At 35.3% G+C, this 18,738-nt stretch overlaps 2 protein-coding genes across 2 annotated transcripts; one reads left to right on the top strand and one right to left on the bottom strand.

Moving 5' to 3' along the window:
- The first annotated feature begins 5,657 nt into the window (after positions 1–5,657).
- Positions 5,658–11,463, top strand: LOC132645341 (SUN domain-containing protein 1-like). The gene is made up of 2 exons (XM_060362278.1): positions 5,658–6,879; positions 10,867–11,463. The coding sequence occupies exons 1-2, from the start codon at positions 5,818–5,820 to the stop codon at positions 11,161–11,163; spliced, it is 1,359 nt and encodes a 452-aa protein (XP_060218261.1). The 5' UTR covers positions 5,658–5,817; the 3' UTR covers positions 11,164–11,463.
- Positions 11,464–16,488: 5,025 nt separating this feature from the next.
- On the bottom strand, positions 16,489–17,938 carry LOC132599950 (B3 domain-containing protein At3g18960-like). Its single transcript, XM_060313097.1, has 2 exons — positions 17,521–17,938; positions 16,489–16,913 (listed from the first exon to the last, which is right to left on the bottom strand). The coding sequence occupies exons 1-2, from the start codon at positions 17,668–17,670 to the stop codon at positions 16,602–16,604; spliced, it is 462 nt and encodes a 153-aa protein (XP_060169080.1). The 5' UTR covers positions 17,671–17,938; the 3' UTR covers positions 16,489–16,601.
- Positions 17,939–18,738: the final 800 nt, after the last annotated feature.

Genomic DNA, 18,738 nt, shown 5'->3' with positions numbered 1-18,738 from the left:
ATCAGGACAAAACCAAGAAGTATTTTTCAGCTAAACATCTTAAGTCAAAGCAAAAAAAAAAAAAAAACAGATTCAGAAGCCATCATAATTTCAGTGGGATCTTCTACTTGTTTCAACCCCTACTCAACATTAGTAGGGATGCTTTGATTTAAAATAGAAATTTTGTTGGTAGAACTTTTTGGAGTTGTCTCAATAGAATAAAAGAGCTTGTAAGCGGATCAGATACGATCCTTCCCAGAAGGAATAGCATTTCAGTTGATGCCAGAGCTCCTTCATTGAGGAGCATCTAGCTGGAAGAAGAAGTTACTCTTGCAGATGAATATGCTCCTAAGGTTTGGTCCTGCTCACACTGCCTAAATTATCGAGCTGTGGTAGCAGCCACTAATGATTGCATTAGGTTAGGCAGTCAACATCATACTCCTCAGAGTGCGGGGACCTGCTAATGCGGGACAGATACTGTCTGTTATTGACAATATTGACTTTAGAGGTATAGAGGACAGGTAATGCTTCTTCTACATGATCTTGATTGGCTCTTCCCTTATCATGGCTTATATTAATTTGTATCATTTGAACTATAAAGCAATTTTCTTCAAGTTTTCTAGGTTATGCAATTTCTTTTTCCTACTTGTTTGGCCTCTACTGATAGTTCTTCCTTTGATAAGACATGTTTGGACACAGTATCCCAGTTTTGAGTAGCTACTACTCATTAACTGTTAGGAAATGGCTTTTCAAAGGAGTGCAATCAGTTTACAGGAGTACCAAAGGAAAAGAGAGAAGTACCCAAAAGACTGCAAACCCGTAAAAAGTTTATAGTTTTCTGCAAAATTCTACTATAACGACCCTTTGTATTTGCTAGTGCAAACAATAAGCCCCATAATATGTGTATGTTGATACTTGCCTCTTTGTTTCTTTGTGTTGTTTCCCTATAGCTGAAAGGTCTGTTAAATGCACATTACTTCCTCCTGGTTCTAGCAATAACTATATGTATGTATTGTAATGACTGTTGTTGATAAATGCTAATGTAAAGTTAACACACTTTATTCTCTAGAATGGCTCATTATGGCCAAAGACTACCCGCTGCTCTAATCGATGACATGTCTGGAGGAAGAAATAGATGGACAACAGAAGAAGGAATCGCGTTAAATGTTTTCCGGAAACTTGTCAATATGATGAACGGACAAATCCGCTATGTTAGAGAGGAAAACAGGTGTTATTTCCTAATTAAAGTGGAACTTAAAACATCGAAATCTACACAACACACTTCGAATTTGGAAGGAACTCAAGAAATGGAAATCCAGACAACATGGTAGAATTGTGGATGCAGGTAGAGTGTCCTATGTCATATATCAAGGTACCTTAAACTCTCCTACCCCTATTTTGGATGCAAAACGACAAATCCTCTTCTTATCCGATTTCAAAAAAAAAAAAAAATTAGTCAATTCTCTGGTCTGCTCCGACCAAGCAATTAAACAAAATAGAGGGGTATATTTGACCCTTTTCCCTTTATTAATTTTTATAAATAGTGCACTGCAAGCAAATTCGTTCTTAGATACTGGGGGAGGGAGGGGGGGGGGGGGGCAGTATGACCAATGTAGCTAAGGAACAACACCCAATCCACAACAATCAAATACCATCACTGGAAAAGGACAGCAACATATTAATGTTCCTTTGATTAGCAATTAATCTATTTAAACATGCATCCAAGGGATGCAACACCCACATATGCAGTATACATGAACTCGCTATGTAGACCATCGCACTATCACTTTTTATAACATCACACAAAACCCAACAAATCAAACAACAACCAAAAACGGTAAGGAAAACTATCATCTTGATACAGTATTGCACCATGCCTTTAACAACAACTAAGAAACATGATACTGAAATCAATATGACTATCCACAATTTCCACAACACGGGGAATGAATGTATCCTCGACAGATGCAAGTAACAGTATAATGTCTGTCATATAGAGCTTTGAGGAATGTACTAATAGCCATAAATAACTCTGCCTATGTGCAAAGAGAATTCATCAACAAGATACCATAGGATTTTCAATAATGTATTAATGGCCTTAAGTAACACCGCCTTGCAGTAGATTAACGATTATCTTAGAATAGCCAAATCCTCTAAATAAAAATGTACTTGAAAAGTACCCACACTTGAATAGATACTGAGGATTCATATCGAAAATACCAACAAAATCAAAACCGAATTAACAGATTGTTTAATTGAATTAATGGCATGCTGAAAACTTGGGGTTAACTGGATTAGACCCATTAGACGGACCCAAAACATACACTACCAAAGGAATTACAGTCAAGTATTAAATTATAGCAAACCCATATACAAATCCAACTCATATACGGTGCAGTAAAAGAAAGAAATTGACAGTCCAATTAACAAGAAAATTAATGAAGCAGGACATACCCATGAACCAAAAGTAAGGTGAAAGCAAATACCTTGTGAAGCGAAAAGAAGCAGTGGCAAACAAAAAGAGTGAAATAAAGGAAAGGTAGAGATAATAGGGTTAGAGCAATTTGATATAGAGGGAGTAAAAGGGTTGATGGAGATTTTTTGATAGAGATATAGAAGGAAAAAAGATGTAGTTACGTGAGGCCCGGGCTTAAACCCAAGTTATAAAAATAGATATTTTAATTAAAGAAATATAATTTATGTCAGTAATAATTAAATTTTATATAAGTATATTTTTAATATATAAAAATAAAACTTTCATTTCACTCCTTTAATATTTTAACTTTCATTTTGATGAAATTATTTATTTCAAATCAAATGCGGAGCCAGAATGTTACGTTTATAAGTTCTCGATCCTAATTTTTAAAAGTTATTTAGTTCTAAATTAATAATCAATATATAGTTAATGAACTTTTAAGACAAATACAGAATTTGTATAGCAGATGGGCCTGTTCCTCCCTTAATAAGGGGTCACGGGTTCGAACCTAGATATGAAAAAATCTTTGGAGGGAGCGCTTCCCCGAATGGGCGCTACGCAATGCGAATTATCTGGATTAATCGGACTCAAATGAGTATATCGGGCACCGAATAGAAAACCCAAAAATAGGAAAAATGAGGTAGGAGGTTCGACAACTTTTGAAAAATAGACCTTAAGAACAAAAAGTAAATTTGACTTTAAAAAATAAGATTAAGACCTAAAAGTAATTAATTGAAAAGTTTAAAATTTTATTGAAAACTTTTGTGAGGACTACAAAAGCCCCTTAGTTGTCCCTTATAATATATATATATATATATATATATATATACATACAAATTCTTTTTTACTATGGGAGTCGTTACCAGGTAATCTACTTGTGGGTTCTAAGAGAACAAAAGACCTACTCGTGTTGAATTGCTAGTCAAATGAGTGAAACTTTTCAAAAACTCTATTCTTATAATTTTGTTGCGAATACATTTATTGTATTTTATAATTAATTATTATGTTTCCATGAATCTTAATAATTGTATTTCGAGACTAAAGACTTAAACCACCAATATATGAAAACTCAACATGAACCAAGCAAAGTAATTGTACATTATTTTCATTATATAGGTGCAGATCTTATAAGTTTTAAATATTAATTACCTCTAATTATAATCTTAATAATGTTATTGAGATATCCCAAGGTTTGAAAAGACCCACGCAAACCAAACAAAGTCTTTAGAACATGTAAATGTGTGTGCGATATAATTAGTTGTTCAATGGAGAAAATAACAAGAAAAACTCAAGATTGAAGTTAAGAAAGGTCATGTCTCATTAGCTATGGTGGCTTGGGCCTAAAAAAAGCTCATAGTGCTCGTGCATCACGAAAACGGTGGAGTTGAAAAATAAAATGGCTAGTGCAAGGACAACATATTATATGTTATCACATGAGCCATCGCGAGGAGGGGCATGGGTAGACATTCCCTTCTCGCAATGCTCTCACGTCGTATTAAAGGTCAGAATTGAGCAAATTCGAAGCACATGATGGAGGTTGCATATTTAAAAAAAATGGGGTAGGGAAAGTTAGAAATGGGAGAGAGATTACAAGGTGGGGAATCAAACTCCCACCAACAAGGTGAAAGTTCAAGTAACTAACCTACTGAGTTCGCATTTCACGAATCACAATATCTAAAAATACTTGGTAGTACGGAAAAAGAAAAATTAATGAGGTTTTCTAGAGTTGTTCAAAGACTTCGAAAGAGACGTGACTAATGCTTAATTACACATTCAAAGTGATTTAATTGTGATATTTTACATAACATTTATTGGTTGAATGTTAGTATTATCATAATTTTACTTAAATTTTATTATATGTTATCAAAAATCACACAAACTCTCTAAATCTGAATTTTAGTATTTGACCTTGCAAGATAATTTCACAACTCATACTCTTCAAATATGATAAATTAAATTAAATATATAAAAAATGTTAACGAATGAAAAATACTTTTGATAGAAGTATTTCACCTAAAAAAGAGTATATTTGAAAGAAAAAGATAAGAGTCTATTTGAATGAGCTTAGAACTTATGAATTACAGTATAAGCATTTGATTTATTTTTATTATTTTGGCTTAAAAAAATACTTAAAAATACTATTTCATCTTATCCAAATACTATAAAAGTGTTTAAAAATTATTTTGTTTAAAAAACACCTAAAATAAGCCAATCCGAGCAGGCTCTAAATTTTAATATGTAGGATACATACTTTGGCCTCATTTGTTTGTACTTATTGGAGGTCTGAATCTGAATGGTTCAGACCTTAAGCCACTAGTGCATTTGTTTGCATTAAGATCTAAGCACTTATTGAGTCTGAATATGTTTTAATCATTAAGATCTTGAACCAAGTCTTAATATCACTGACAAATATTTTTGTATGAAACTTTTTTATCACCAGCTCCAACCCCAACCCCAACCCTCCACCTCAACCCCACCCCACCCCCACCCACTCTCCACTCCAACCCCACCCCACCATTCAACCACCCTCCGCTCTAACCCCCCACTCCCCACCACCAATCCCTACCCCACACCACCCACCACCAACTCCACCTCCACTCCCCACCAACAACCCCTACCCCACACCACCCATCCCCACTCCCCACTACCCGTCACCCCCACTACCAACCCCACCCCCACTCCCCGCCAACCCTAACCCCACAACCTCCCACCACTCACCCTAACCACCCACTCACCCCTCCACCCCCACTCACCATCCACCACGACTACAAAACATCTGCACCATTACTAGTGAACATAAATGTTTCATTTTTTTTAATCAAATAATATTTTTTAATTAAATTTGTATTTATTTTCTATTATTTAGTTACTTTTTAATTTGAATCGTATATTTATTATGTTTAAATAAACACATTATGCACATTCAGATATTGAAAAACAAATAGTCTTAATTATTCATTGTTCAGACCTAGAGATAACATCTTAATGATTCAGATGTGCATTTAGATTCAAACGTCTTAATCTTAATAAAAATAAATGAAGAGGGGATTGTGCAAAGCTTATACTTCGCTTTTTGTTTTTTACGCTTTCCGCCTCTTGCTTTTTTTACTTTGGCTGATTGGACTCTTTCGTTCTTTGCCCCTTGGCGTTTTAATTAAAAAAAAAAAAATACAAAAAAGGCATCCAATTCAAAATTTGAACTTAAAAACAACCTTCAAAAGTCAAAAGGATCGAATCGAACCGGTTCATTCGAATTTCAATTTTAACTCCCACACTTTCAACTTGTCACGTCCCTCCATATTTCCTTCTCCCCAAAAAATTCCCTTTCAATCTCTAGGGTTTTCTCCATAATTCTTGCACAAATGTCAACATCCACAGTCTCCATATCAGCCAATCCAGCCTCGGGTCCGACCCGGCGCCGAGCCGTCGAGAAAAAACAACCTAACCTAGATTTAACCGACTCCAACTTAGCCGCCGCCACCGCCGCCGCCGTCGATCCAATCAGAACCGACGGTCGAGATGCGCTTCAAGTGGTTAAGAAACCCTTGCCCAATACTAATGTTCCGATATCATCTACCCGGCGCACTACCGGCTCGGCTCCTAAGAAACACTCTAAGCCGCCTAAACCGAGGTGGTTAACTGTGGTTAGTGTATTAACTAAGAATTTGTTGTTGGTTCTTGTGGTACTTGGTTTAATTCAGATTGTTCGTAGAGTTATTGGGAATTTATATAAAGAGGATGATTCTGATGGTTTTACTGTAATTTCGGGTGATTTCGATGGGAAGTTTGCGGAAATGGAGTCGTTTGTTAAGAAAACGACGAAAATGATGCAAGTTCAAATTGATGTAATTGATTCGAAAATTGATTCGGGGATTAAGAATGTGAGGGAGGAGTTGAATGTGAAGGTGGATGGTAAAGTAGGGGAATTGGAGTTGAAGTTGAAGGAAGTGAGTGGCGAAAACGAGAATTTAGGGAGGTTGATGGGTGAATTTAGAGAGAAAAATTGGGTGTCGAGGGACGAGGTGGAGAGTATATTGGAGGAATATAGGAAGACGAAAGGAAGTAGTGAAGTTGATGATAAGAGTTTGGATGAATTTCGGGTGTATGCGAGGGAGATAGTGGAGAAAGAGATAGAGAAACATGCTGCTGATGGGTTAGGGAGGGTGGATTATGCGTTGGGATCGGGTGGGGCTCGTGTAGTGAAGCATTCAGAGCCGTTTATTACGAAGTCTGGTGGTGGTGGTGATGTTTTTAGTTGGTTAACTAACCGGAATGCTGTTAGTAATGATGCTCAGAAGATAGTTACACCCAGCTTTGGTGAACCTGGTCAGTGTTTTCCTCTTAAAGGGGATACCGGGTTTGTCCAGATCAGGCTCCGGACAGCTATTATACCTGAAGCTGTCACCTTGGAACATGTTGCAAAGGTAACACCTTTTTCTATTGGATAGTAATAATGATTGTATTGTATAATGTTTTCTTTATGCTTGTGATGGTGCTGACACTGATTCTTTAGTACCTTGCATTTATTTGAGCTTCACCCTTACATGTGACTATTTATGTGATGACTAACTCATAATGTGATGATAAAGCTTGTGATAACTTCTAATGTTTGGCCATTTTGTGAATGTTATACAACCGAGCCTTTAGTCATTATGAGCACAATTTAGTTCGAGTCTGGCATTTAGATTTTGATTGAAATTGGTCAGTCTGAGCCTAGGAGGGTCAGCATGAATTAAGCCGTTTTATGTATAGACAACATATCAGAATTTGTCTATGGAAATTGTGAATATCAAAAGAAGCACAAGTAGCTTTCATATAAATGTGTACCAGAATTAAAAGTATTTTACCAGAATGAAAGTATATTCCATCTAGGGTTGCCTACTGCTTTGTGTGCTTCACAAATTCACCTAGGGCTCCGATTAATGCTAGTGTTGTCAAAGGGTTATAGTGCACTTAAGGCCCGAGGCGAGGCGCAAAATGGCTACACGAAACAATTGATATTTCACTTTATCGTATTTTTTTTTCCAATTTTTTTGTCCATATAGTATATATGTTATTCATTGCTTATAATTATTAGTCTTGGACTATACATATACATATTTGTATTTTTTCTCCATCTGCACCTTTCCTCATAAAAGCCCACATTATATTAGTCCTTTGCGCCTAAAGCCCCAACGTACCCTAGAGTTTTTTTGCACTATTCGCCTTCGATAACACCGATTAATGCGTAAGTTAAGTGTATGGACTCAAGATTAGAAAGTGTAGGCTTGTGCTAGGCCAAATTGAGTCTTTTCTTTCTTAGTAAGATGTTAATTATTGGGTTAGAATCTTTAACTAGAAGATGCAAACCCGTCCTACCACATATTTGTGTTCTTAATGATCGAGGGATATATTCTACAATTGACATACCTTGCATCTTAATAAGAGGAGCTTTCTGTGGAGATCCATTGCAATAATGCTTGTATATGTTGCTTCTATTGGGAGGTAGTATGGATAACTGATTGGACTGAGATCCAGAACTGATGGCTTGGGCCCCAAACTAGGCAATTGTCGTCTGGAAAATTAATTGTAGATAAGTGATAAAAGTCAAGTGAGTGGCATTCATACCAATCAATCATTTTGGCACCATCAAGTATTCTGCTTTAGCTGCACATGTAGTAGTTGAGAGTTTTCTTATTTATCTTTCTCTTCTCTGGTAATTCCTCATTTGTCTTCATTACATCTCTCTCTTAGCCTTTCACCTTTATCTTCCCATCCATGCCTGAATTTCCCATCCCTCTCTATTTGTTCTTCCATAACTATCATCATCTGAAGTCTGAACCACTATAAACACTGCTTTTGCATCCAAAAGTGTGATTATTCTGGCAAACTTTCTCCGCTTTATAGTTGTTTGCTTATGTTTGTGACAGGTGCATAGGTGTATTGATGTGTTTTTCTTTGTAAGTTTGTGTCTCTTTGTGTTATTTCTAAATGCCAGTCTTTTTAGTTTCTAGAGCCATGGTAACCTTTAATCTACTAACAAAACCAAAGAACTGCTCTAATCTTGGTCCGGACACATGACTGATTCTGTTGATACTCTAAGCTACGGAACATTATTTATATCGGTTGCTGAGAACTGTCTGGTTAGGTTGTTTTCCAGACGAGGGACCAAAACCATTCAGACCAAGATGTATTCTCTTCTACCTTTGAAACAATACTTGGTAGTCTATTTTGTTTGAATGTATATGTAGACTTGCTTCCTCGTTTAATTATCAATAGCATCACTATAGAAACCACTTTTTGATTGCGGACTGCCCTTTCTGGCTTTAAACTAGTAATTATATCACAGCCCCCCCCCCCCCCCCCCCAAAAAAAAAAAACTGGTAAAGTTGCTGCCATGTGACCAGGAGGTCACGGGTTCGAGCCGTGGAAACAGCCTCTTGCAGAAATGCAAGGTAAGGCTGCGTACAATAGACCCTTGTGGTCCGGCCCTTCCCCGGACCCCGCGCATAGCGGGAGCTTAGTGCACCGGGCTGCCCTTTAGCAGCCCCCCCCCCCCCCCCCCCCCCCCCCCCCAAAAAAAAAAAAAAAAAAAAAACTCCAGCGGTTTAACTGTCCAAGATGCTTTCTTGAATCTTTCTACTTTCTCATGTTGAATTGCCTAATAAGCCTATTTTAGTTTCTACTTTTTTGGGGTGCACCTTTTCTGTTGAGAAAAGTACTCAAGCCATATCTTTAGTTGATTTTTCTGATATCTGTGATGATTGGCCAATCCTCTTCACATAGGTGGATAAGTGAGCACTATTAGTTGCTCGGGTTAGTGAGCGCTCATGCTTAATTGAATGTTATTTATTGAATATGCTTAGAGAGCCTATACGTGATCACATGCTATTACTTGGGCGTATAGCTCATTTTAATGAAAGTTAGGGTTTATTTTTGCTGGTCATACATCAAATAAAACATTTTCCAATTGTGCCACCAGATCGTAGTTCAAGCGGGAAAGGTTGGGGGACTTGTGATTTAGGTCACATGTTCTAGCCTCGCCATGCAGAAAGCTTGGTATTTAAGTGGAGAAGGGTAGAGAGGCGGGCCCATTATCCCCAAGTTTTGAAGGCTGCGGTTGGTTCTAAGGGTTGGTCCCATATGAATTTCTCAGTCAGGAAAAAACATTTTCCAGTTGTATGAAACAAGAGTTGCCAGCAAGATTTAAGTTTCCAATAGTGCGAGTTGCGACCATTTCTCATTTAAGCCGGATTGTTCAGAGGCTAGGATGAAGGGCAGTGCTTCCTATGGATAAACTGCTTCCTTAGCCTTAGAATCTTGTCTAAACTGTACCTTTACACATTAGTTTTTGAGCGATAAATATAAATATATATATATATGGTAAAACGCCTTGTAGCATATCAACCAAGGAAATTCCATAAAAAGCCTTGAGTTTGAGGCCTTAAAAGAATGAGGTAATGACTAATGTGTGATTTTTCATTTGAAGTGCTAATTTTATATATGGTATGTGAACTTTTGAGTTTCTTTGAGTAACTACTTTTTCGATGCTTCATACGTTGAGACTTGAGCTCTAGCATTTACGGGGTTCTTTTGTGCTTGTCCTCTTAGAACTATATTCATACCTTGAGCAGGATTTCTTACTCTGCTGGATTCTATAGAAGGTTAGGAGTTCATATGATCTGATCAATGTACTGCTGTATTGCGTTTGAGCTCTTAATGATTTTAACCAAAGGTCATTAGAAAAAGATTTATAAGCAGAAGTGTGGCACGCTGTAACATGCATGTTTACCTTGCTGAACAGCTGAGGGCCCTCAAGTTACATCATTGGAGATATTTTAGTGAGTGGTCCTAATGGCTAGCGTGATGAAAGCATGTGAACAAACTATCGCATTTGGGAAGTGTATTTTCACTCAACATGGTTGAAAACATCGAACAATTTGAGTCCGTCGGAGAAACATATTTCCCAAACACTTAAATTGAAGAATCAACGGCGATAAATCATTTTACTAGATAAAAGAAAGTATATAAAGCTTGAATGGATGCTCTTGCAAGTCTATTCTGTCAATATTGCACAGGAGTTGGGTTTACCCTGTACGCACCCGAATGGTTCCCATGTCATTAAAAAAAAAAAAAAAAATCTCTTGCTCACATTTTACTTTGATTATATATGGAACACCAAACGTTTAGATTTGTCTACCCACAGTTTATCAGTTCCGCTGTGATTAGCACTCCATTGTTAGTGAATTTGCATCCCTTAATGACAGAGTGTACTTTCTGATCAATTTATATTATTAACCTGCTTTATGTTGAATGATTTCTGGCGCATAAAATTGCTTGAACGCCACCCTAATCAAAAAAGGATTGCTGGTTCTATGTGGTTATGCTTCTTAAGCACCAAGTTACTAACAACTCCAAATTTTTTTGAACAGAGTGTTGCTTACGATAGGTCCAGTGCTCCGAAGAACTGCAGGATATCAGGATGGCTTCATGATCAAAAAGAGACTGATCTAGCAGCCAGTAGTGAGAAGATGTTCCTTTTGACGGAATTCATTTATGATCTGGACAAGAGCAATGCTCAGACTTTCGATGTTTTAGAGTCTGCTGGCTCTAGTCTCATCGACACAATTAGGTTTGATTTCACATCCAACCATGGAAAGTCACACACATGCATCTATAGATTGAGGGTACATGGCCGTGAACCAAACTCCTTGGTAATGCAGTCTTGATGGTAAAATGATTTAAATTATTTTGACATTCCTCTCCTTAACAATGTAGTGCTTTTGTGCCATTCTAGTAGAAACCCAATCCCACATGGGAGTTGTAATCTTTTGGCCAAGTATGGACTTAAGATCCTTGCCCTTTGTCATTTACCAGTACTGAGTTTGGGCTAGGTGTAAAAAGGTCTTGTTTCTTTCGGCTCCCGAACTGCTGTAAAATTGATGACTTGATTCCCTTCTATGCGATGTAAAGATGATGACTGTCCTGTAAAATCGCTTTATTTTTATTATTGGTTTTTTTCCCCACAATCTTGCTTTGTAGAGATGCAAGTCTATGCTTTCCTAAGCTTTACAACGTTGTCTTCTTTTTTAATTTTCTTTTTTGGTGGTGGTGGGGTGGAACCATTGGATTATTCCATTCCCGGTAAAAAACTTTCCCGCGCAGTGTGTATGCACCATGAAATGAATGATTTTGGTAATTTTGACCTCAGAAAGTTAAACTTGTGCGTACAGAGGGACAGAGAAACAACCACATTTATTGACATGATATTGCTCGACTGTTGTGTGGAGTTCAAGCATTATTATGTGTATTAGGCTTTATGGGGAGATTCAGAGTTTTAATCTTTTTCTGGCGGATATTTTACTATTATCTGACGTAGACAAATTGGGCTGAATTAGTTGAGTACTCTAAATTACATTCCGGTCCTTAATCTTCAACTTAAGTCTCGATGTAGCATCAAATGAGATAAAAGTACCATGTAAAAGTCCGTTAGGAATCTCGTCAGCAGAGGAAAGTGTCAATAGAAACATATAGCAACATGTACAGAGCATAACATTCATCTCAATTAGTGCTCACTTTGGTAGAACATCAATGGTGGTGCATACCAAGTATAATATTCATCTTTTTCTAATAGAATTCTTCTCAAATTTTCCTTATTTTTTTATTTTAGACACTTGCCATGTATCAAAGCCATCATTGAGGGTTACTATACTAAATACATAGCAAATCCCATATTAGGGTAGCTCTGGCTTACATTTTAAATAGGATGCCCTTTTTATTTTCTCTTTATATTCTTTTTAATCAAATGGTGGTGTTATAGAAGACATTTACGAAACGTTAGACTTATTTAAAGACGAGCGAATGAGTACATGCATGGTGCTTTTCTTTGGTTTATGTCAGAAATTAAGGTAGTTCAAAGTAATTCCTTTATTGGGTTCTTCATTCTTGTATCTTGAAGTGATGGCCTTTCTTTCGATGTGGCTCTCTGTTACATTGTATGCAGAAGGGGGAAGGAGAAGAAAGCTAAAAATGTTAACTTTGACATCTGCAAGGTTAAAAGTTGAAGGATCTCTTTCTTGTCCAAAAGATCTGATTTTTCTATTTGTGTGAACAATCTGATTTTTCTATTTGTGTGAACAGTCAATGTCCAATTTAAACGTTGTACCTGATCAATTTAATGTTAGGATCTCGTTGCTCCTACCACGTTAGTTTCATAGTTATTTAATGGCAACTGAAAGATATTAAACGATACAGGAAGGATAATTTCAAAGAAACTAGGAAGGACTAAGTATTTTTTTCCTGAAAAAGCTTTAAAGGAATAAAGATTTGGATTCTGTAGTCTCCAAACTATCAACACTATCAAGAAGCAATGTTTTTAATAACAATGGTGTCACACTCATCTGAGTATATCACTCTATTCTGGTACCTTCCACCAATATCTCACTATGATTAAATTTATGTGAAGCTAAAAGTGCTTATTTTAAATTATTGAGGTTTTGGCCACATTTGTAATTAAAAACATACGTATTTTTTCAGTAGTAACAAAAGTTATTTTTCGGATGCTAAAAAAATAGTTCTTTCCCACAAGCACATCTAGAACCTATTGTTACTTTGATGTTACCAAAAGGGTTTTTCAAATTATTAAGTCAAACACAAACGACTACTTTTTCAAATATACTCTTTTCAAAAGCATTTTTCAAAATAATCAGACTCTATAAGTTTGGCCAAACAGACTACTAAGCCTTAATCTCCAAAGTATTCGTCCAACCATTATTTTAAAAGGCAGTGTCAGGACTCGCCCCGGGGCTCGCCTCGGGGCAGGGCAGTGGCAAAACGCCCTGGGACTAACGTGCGGGCTTAGTTCCTATGAGGCTTACGCCCTAAGCGCCCAACCGTACGCCCTAAACACGCCTAACGCCCAACGTCCAGGGCTCGCCTGACAGTTCTTACACAAATTATATTTTAAATTCCTTAATTAAAATCATTCACCCTCATAATTGTTTAACAAAATAATGATACTTAATAGTTTTTCATCTATAGAAATAGAAGATTGGGTGTAACTCATATAACAAGTCATAGTATTGGATATTTACTATTTGAGAACGTCGTGAGGGTGAATATTACTTAATTTTTTTAAAAAAAACACATAGCGGAATTGTACATTTTCACTTGTCATTGGTCATAAGTCCTATGTATCAGAATTATCATATAATTTTATTTTTTGTTCATGAAGAAGTTATGTTTTAATTGTAATATTGATAAATTTTATTGATTATTTGCTTATAGGGAGATAAAATGAATAGTATGATAGTAATAGTGTTTTAAGAAACTATATTTTTTTCTGTGTTTGAAAGTTAAAATGTTAGAATTGACTTGCATTTCATAATAGCTTTTATTTCATTGTATTGTTTATACTTGTAAAATTATGTTATATATAATTATAAGTTATAAGCGGTGTATAATGGATTGCTTTGATCATTTTTTTGTGAGGATCCGCGCGCACACACACACACTATATATATATATATATATATATATATACTTTCATTTATTTACAGTTTGTTTTTATGTAATTTTACCTATTTAAAAATATTTATTGTAATTATATTATTTTAAGAAACACTAAAAAATAAATACCCATGGTGCTTACGCCCCGTGCCTCGAGGCTAACGTCCCGTCGAGGCGTATGTAAAACGCCCCGCCTTACGCCCCCGCCTTTTAAAACACTGCGTCCAACTCATTGACTGTCAGAAAACACCTTAACTTGACATTAACATCCTACTCTCATTTACTGGGGACGTGAACGAAAGTGAATAACGAATTAAAAATTGAGTCAGTATTTAGATACGTTCTTTGTTGATAATGCTTAAAACCAAAAAGAAATGAAAGATACAGTGTCTTAAGTTTACCACAATAACTACTACTAGTAATTAATACTTATATCTCATATGGGCTCTTCCTTTAATTTGTACTCTAGCCATAGGCACTGATTTCTTGCAAGCAGTTGTGCTGAATATTTTGACAGTGAATGAAGAGTCCCCCTCATCATATATGAAAATCAAGAAGTAGCCATCTTTCAGAGAGTGATAGTTGATGAAATCTTCCCATCCTTCTCCAACGAAAAATACCCCATCTTCAGTCTTTTCCACAGATACAAGCCAAGCTTTCCCAGTCAAGTCTTTAATTGTGCTTGTTTCTTTGATGCTCTCCCCAAATTCCCTGGTGAAGTTCTTTGGTAATTTCTGTAAAAACTAAAGTAGTGATAGACCTTTGTAATGTTTCAATAAGACAATAAATATGAAATTTGAACACATAATTTAAAAAGTATAATGAGTTCAGAATTAAAAAAAATCTTGAAGGTTGAATATATTAAATTCAAAACTTGAGTCTGACTATGTACTAATTAAGATGTGGAGATTAATGTTCGAGTAAAACAAATCAGTAGATCTAGGTAACAAAAAGGGCTTGATTATCAACTTGTACTTTTAATAAAGTTTCAAAAGTCCACGAAGTAGTCGGTAAAATATTTTACCATATAGGATAGCACTAAAGGGTTACGCTAGGGTTAAGAGTGTCTTCTAAAGACATTAAACTAATACCCAAAGCCAAAAACTATGTACATAGTTACTGCAGAGTAAACGTTATTACAGAGGCAAAAACTATGTACATTGTTGCCGAAGCAAAAACAAGAAGAAACATCTTAAATTCAGGCCCTTAATTAAAAAAAAAAAAAAAGAGGGTGATTTAACCGTCATATTGAAGAAAAGATTTTTAGTGTTTAATTTGCAAAAACTAAAAAGCTTTCCGCGACAAAACTTTATTTGTGTACAAAACTTACATTAGTTGTGCTAGCTTAGATTTGTTTTTGACTCACAAGTTGATGGATCAAATCTTACACTTTTGGGTTCACAAACTTTTGATCGATCCCTAACATACAATAAAAAAATAAAAAGAAGTCTAATACAACTAATAATGTTAGTTATAAAATAAATAAAAAATCGTTTTTAGTAGTATATGAGTGCAATTTGCAACTTACCACGCATGTTATATCGTTAGCATACAAGTAAAAGCTTACACTATTAAGTCACCAAAGCTGCAAACTAATGTGAAATTTATAATACTGATAGTGTATGTAATTTGAACACAAGGAAAATACACGCAAGCGTATACATGGAGATAACACACACACTACTCCATACGTAAACACACAATAATCCACACCCACTAAACAAATGGGGTCTTTTGGTAACTGGTTCTTTCTGGAACCGATTTTTCATGTTATTTTATATTATATGTTCTCTATAACTACATTTTGGTATAGCATCCAAAAAGTATCCGAACAAACGATGCTGTTATAGAGAGGTTTGACTGTAATTAAAATACACATAGATTTTAAAATTCTTTATACTGTCAATGTATATAACTTAAATCTGGATAAAACGAAAGACTTGCATGACATAACAAAATCATCATATGAATGTCTTGACATATAGTCTGAAGTTTCTGATATTTGTTTGTGCATTCAACTCTACAACTCTATTTCTCAATATTTTGTTCTTCTGAATTTGCAGAGGGATCCAATTGTTGGAATCTTGACAAGGCATGACTCTATGCCAGAGCATATAAAGGGATTGTACCCACATTTGGTCCATCACAAGTAAACAGGAGAAACTAACTCTTTCAACAGTTCAACGGGCAGTGGCCAACCATTATTATTTAGAGAAGTGGATCCACACTCCACCATTGAGCTCTGTACAATCTTCCTAAATTTTCATTTTGTTAAATAAATAGAAGAAAGATGATCTTAGCAGCACAATCGAATTACAAAAGTTTTACAGCACATTAATCAATCACAAATTTCTCTTTGAATTACTAATCGACAGAAGATATACCCAGATAGATAATATAATTGTTAATTTAATAGAATTGTAAAAAATTGTTGGAAATGATGGAAAAATAAGACATCCAGTTATTTTGTGTGTATGTTTTGCAGGTAATATGACCTTTCTTCTGTTATCTTTGATGTAAAAGATCAAGAGGGTCTTTTGAGTGAATAACGAATTAAATTGAGTCAGTATTTAGATACGTTCTTTGTTGATAATGCTTAAAACCAAAAAGAGATTAAAGATACAATGTCTAAGTTTACAACAATAACTACTACTAGTAATTAATACTTATATTTCAAATGGTCTCTTCCTTTAATTTGTACTATAGCCATTGGCACTGATTTCTTGCAAGCAGTTGTGCTGAATATTTTGACAGTGAATGAAGAGTCCCCTTCATCATATATGAAAATCAAGAAGTAGCCATCTTGCAGAGAGTGATAGTTGATGAAATCTTCCCATCCTTCTCCAATGAAAAATACTCCATCTTCAGTCTTTTCCACAGATACAAGCCAAGCTTTCCCAGTCAAGTCTTTAATTGTGCTTGTTTCTTTGATGCTCTCCCCAAATTCCCTGGTGAAGTTCTTTGGTAATTTCTGTAAAAACCAAAGTAGTGATAGACCTTTTTAATGTTTCAATAAGACGATAAATATGAAATTTGAACACACAATTTAAAAAGTATATTGAGTTCAGAATTAAAAATCTTGAAGGTTGAACATATTAAAGGCATAACACATCCCTTAAACTTCTCAGCTGGCAAGTATGCCCTCCAACTTTGGGTGTGCACAAGTAGGCACTTCAACTTGTATAAAGTTGAACGCGTAAACACAAATACTGACATGCATTGACATGACACATAAATTTTGGAGGGCCACGTCAGCATTTGTGTTTACGTGTTCAACTTTATACAAGTTGAGGTGCGTACCTGTGCACACCCGAAGTTGGAAGGCATACTTGCCAGCTGAGGCCAAGTTTAAGTGTTTGTTTATGTATTATTCTCTCATAACTTTTAAGTGTTTGTTTATGTATTAAGTCAATATTAAAATAATACATAGATTCCCTCATAACTTGTAGATGTATTAATTATGAGAGTTTCTAAATTGCATTTATACATTAGCTCCTAACGAGCTACCAAACGACCCCATAATATAAGGTACTAAGAGAAAAGGTGTTTTTGAGTGATTAAGAGAGAAAAGTAGGTACAAGTTGTCGAGAGCTCCAATCAGAATGGAATAGGGTGAAGAACTCAGGCTGCCGGCGGTGACTGGAGGAGCAAGTGATGAGTTTTTCTTCCTTTTCTGAATTAACCAAAGGCTTCTTCCTTGCTCGTCCCCTTTTCCGTTTCATCTCCATTCTTTTTCTTTCTAAACAGAACCTGCAAAACTTTGGATTATATAAAGGAACTAGGAATAGAAAAGGAATGCAAAGTGTGCATATATAGTCCTTACAGAAAGGTGAAAAGTGCTTTTTTAACACAGCTGTATATGAGTTTAAAAAGTGTTCTTTAAAATCTCGTGCAGAAGGAGGAGGAAAAAGAAAGCTAAAAATGGTATACTACTTTGGCATCGTCTGCAATTAAAAGTTGAATGATATCTTTTGTCCTAAGGATCTGATTTCTCCATTTGGGTAATAGAGTGTTCTGTCTGGGACTCTGTGTATGTGTATATATATATATATATATATATATATATATATATATATATATATATATGTATGACACAGTATTTCTGATTATTCAATATTATTGTGAACGTGATTAATGATACAGATTTAAAGACACGACAAGGAAATATAATAGTTCTTTGTCACCACAAATTTGAATAGAAGAAAATGATATTTTTGATTTTTTTATGTGTGAAAACAAAAATCTTTGCTAAAAAGATATAAAACTATTTTGTTGTAATGGATAATTACGACGTTCAAGCAAAAAAGTTATACAAACTAGATAAGGGTTCGTTAGGTAGCTGGTTTGGAGGTGAGATATGCAGGTATTAATCATTCATAAGTAATATTATGTTTGGTAGTTGATTAGAAGGTAAGTTATTCGTGTATAAAATTTCATGTATAAAATTAATACGGTATTTGGTTTGTAGTTTAGAAACCCATATAACTAATACATGTATAATTTATGAGGAAATCTATATATTATTTCATGCAAGATAGAAGGTCGAACAATTAATACATGTTAAGGACCCGTTTGGCCATGAAATTTTTTCACTTTATTTGAAAATCAGTGTTTGGTTATGAAGATTCCAAATACAACTTGAAGTTATATTTGAAATTTGAAAAATACCTAAAACCATGTTTTCACTTTTACTACATTCAAACAATCTAATATTCTTTGCAAAAACTATAACCAAACACAACTCCATCTCCAACTCCAACTCCAAAATTTCAAATGAAGTGAAAAATATTTGGTTT

Source organism: Lycium barbarum, chromosome 6, assembly GCF_019175385.1.
Source record: "Lycium barbarum isolate Lr01 chromosome 6, ASM1917538v2, whole genome shotgun sequence".
NCBI lineage: Eukaryota > Viridiplantae > Streptophyta > Magnoliopsida > Solanales > Solanaceae > Lycium > Lycium barbarum.
This window is presented reverse-complemented; position numbering and strand designations above follow the sequence as displayed.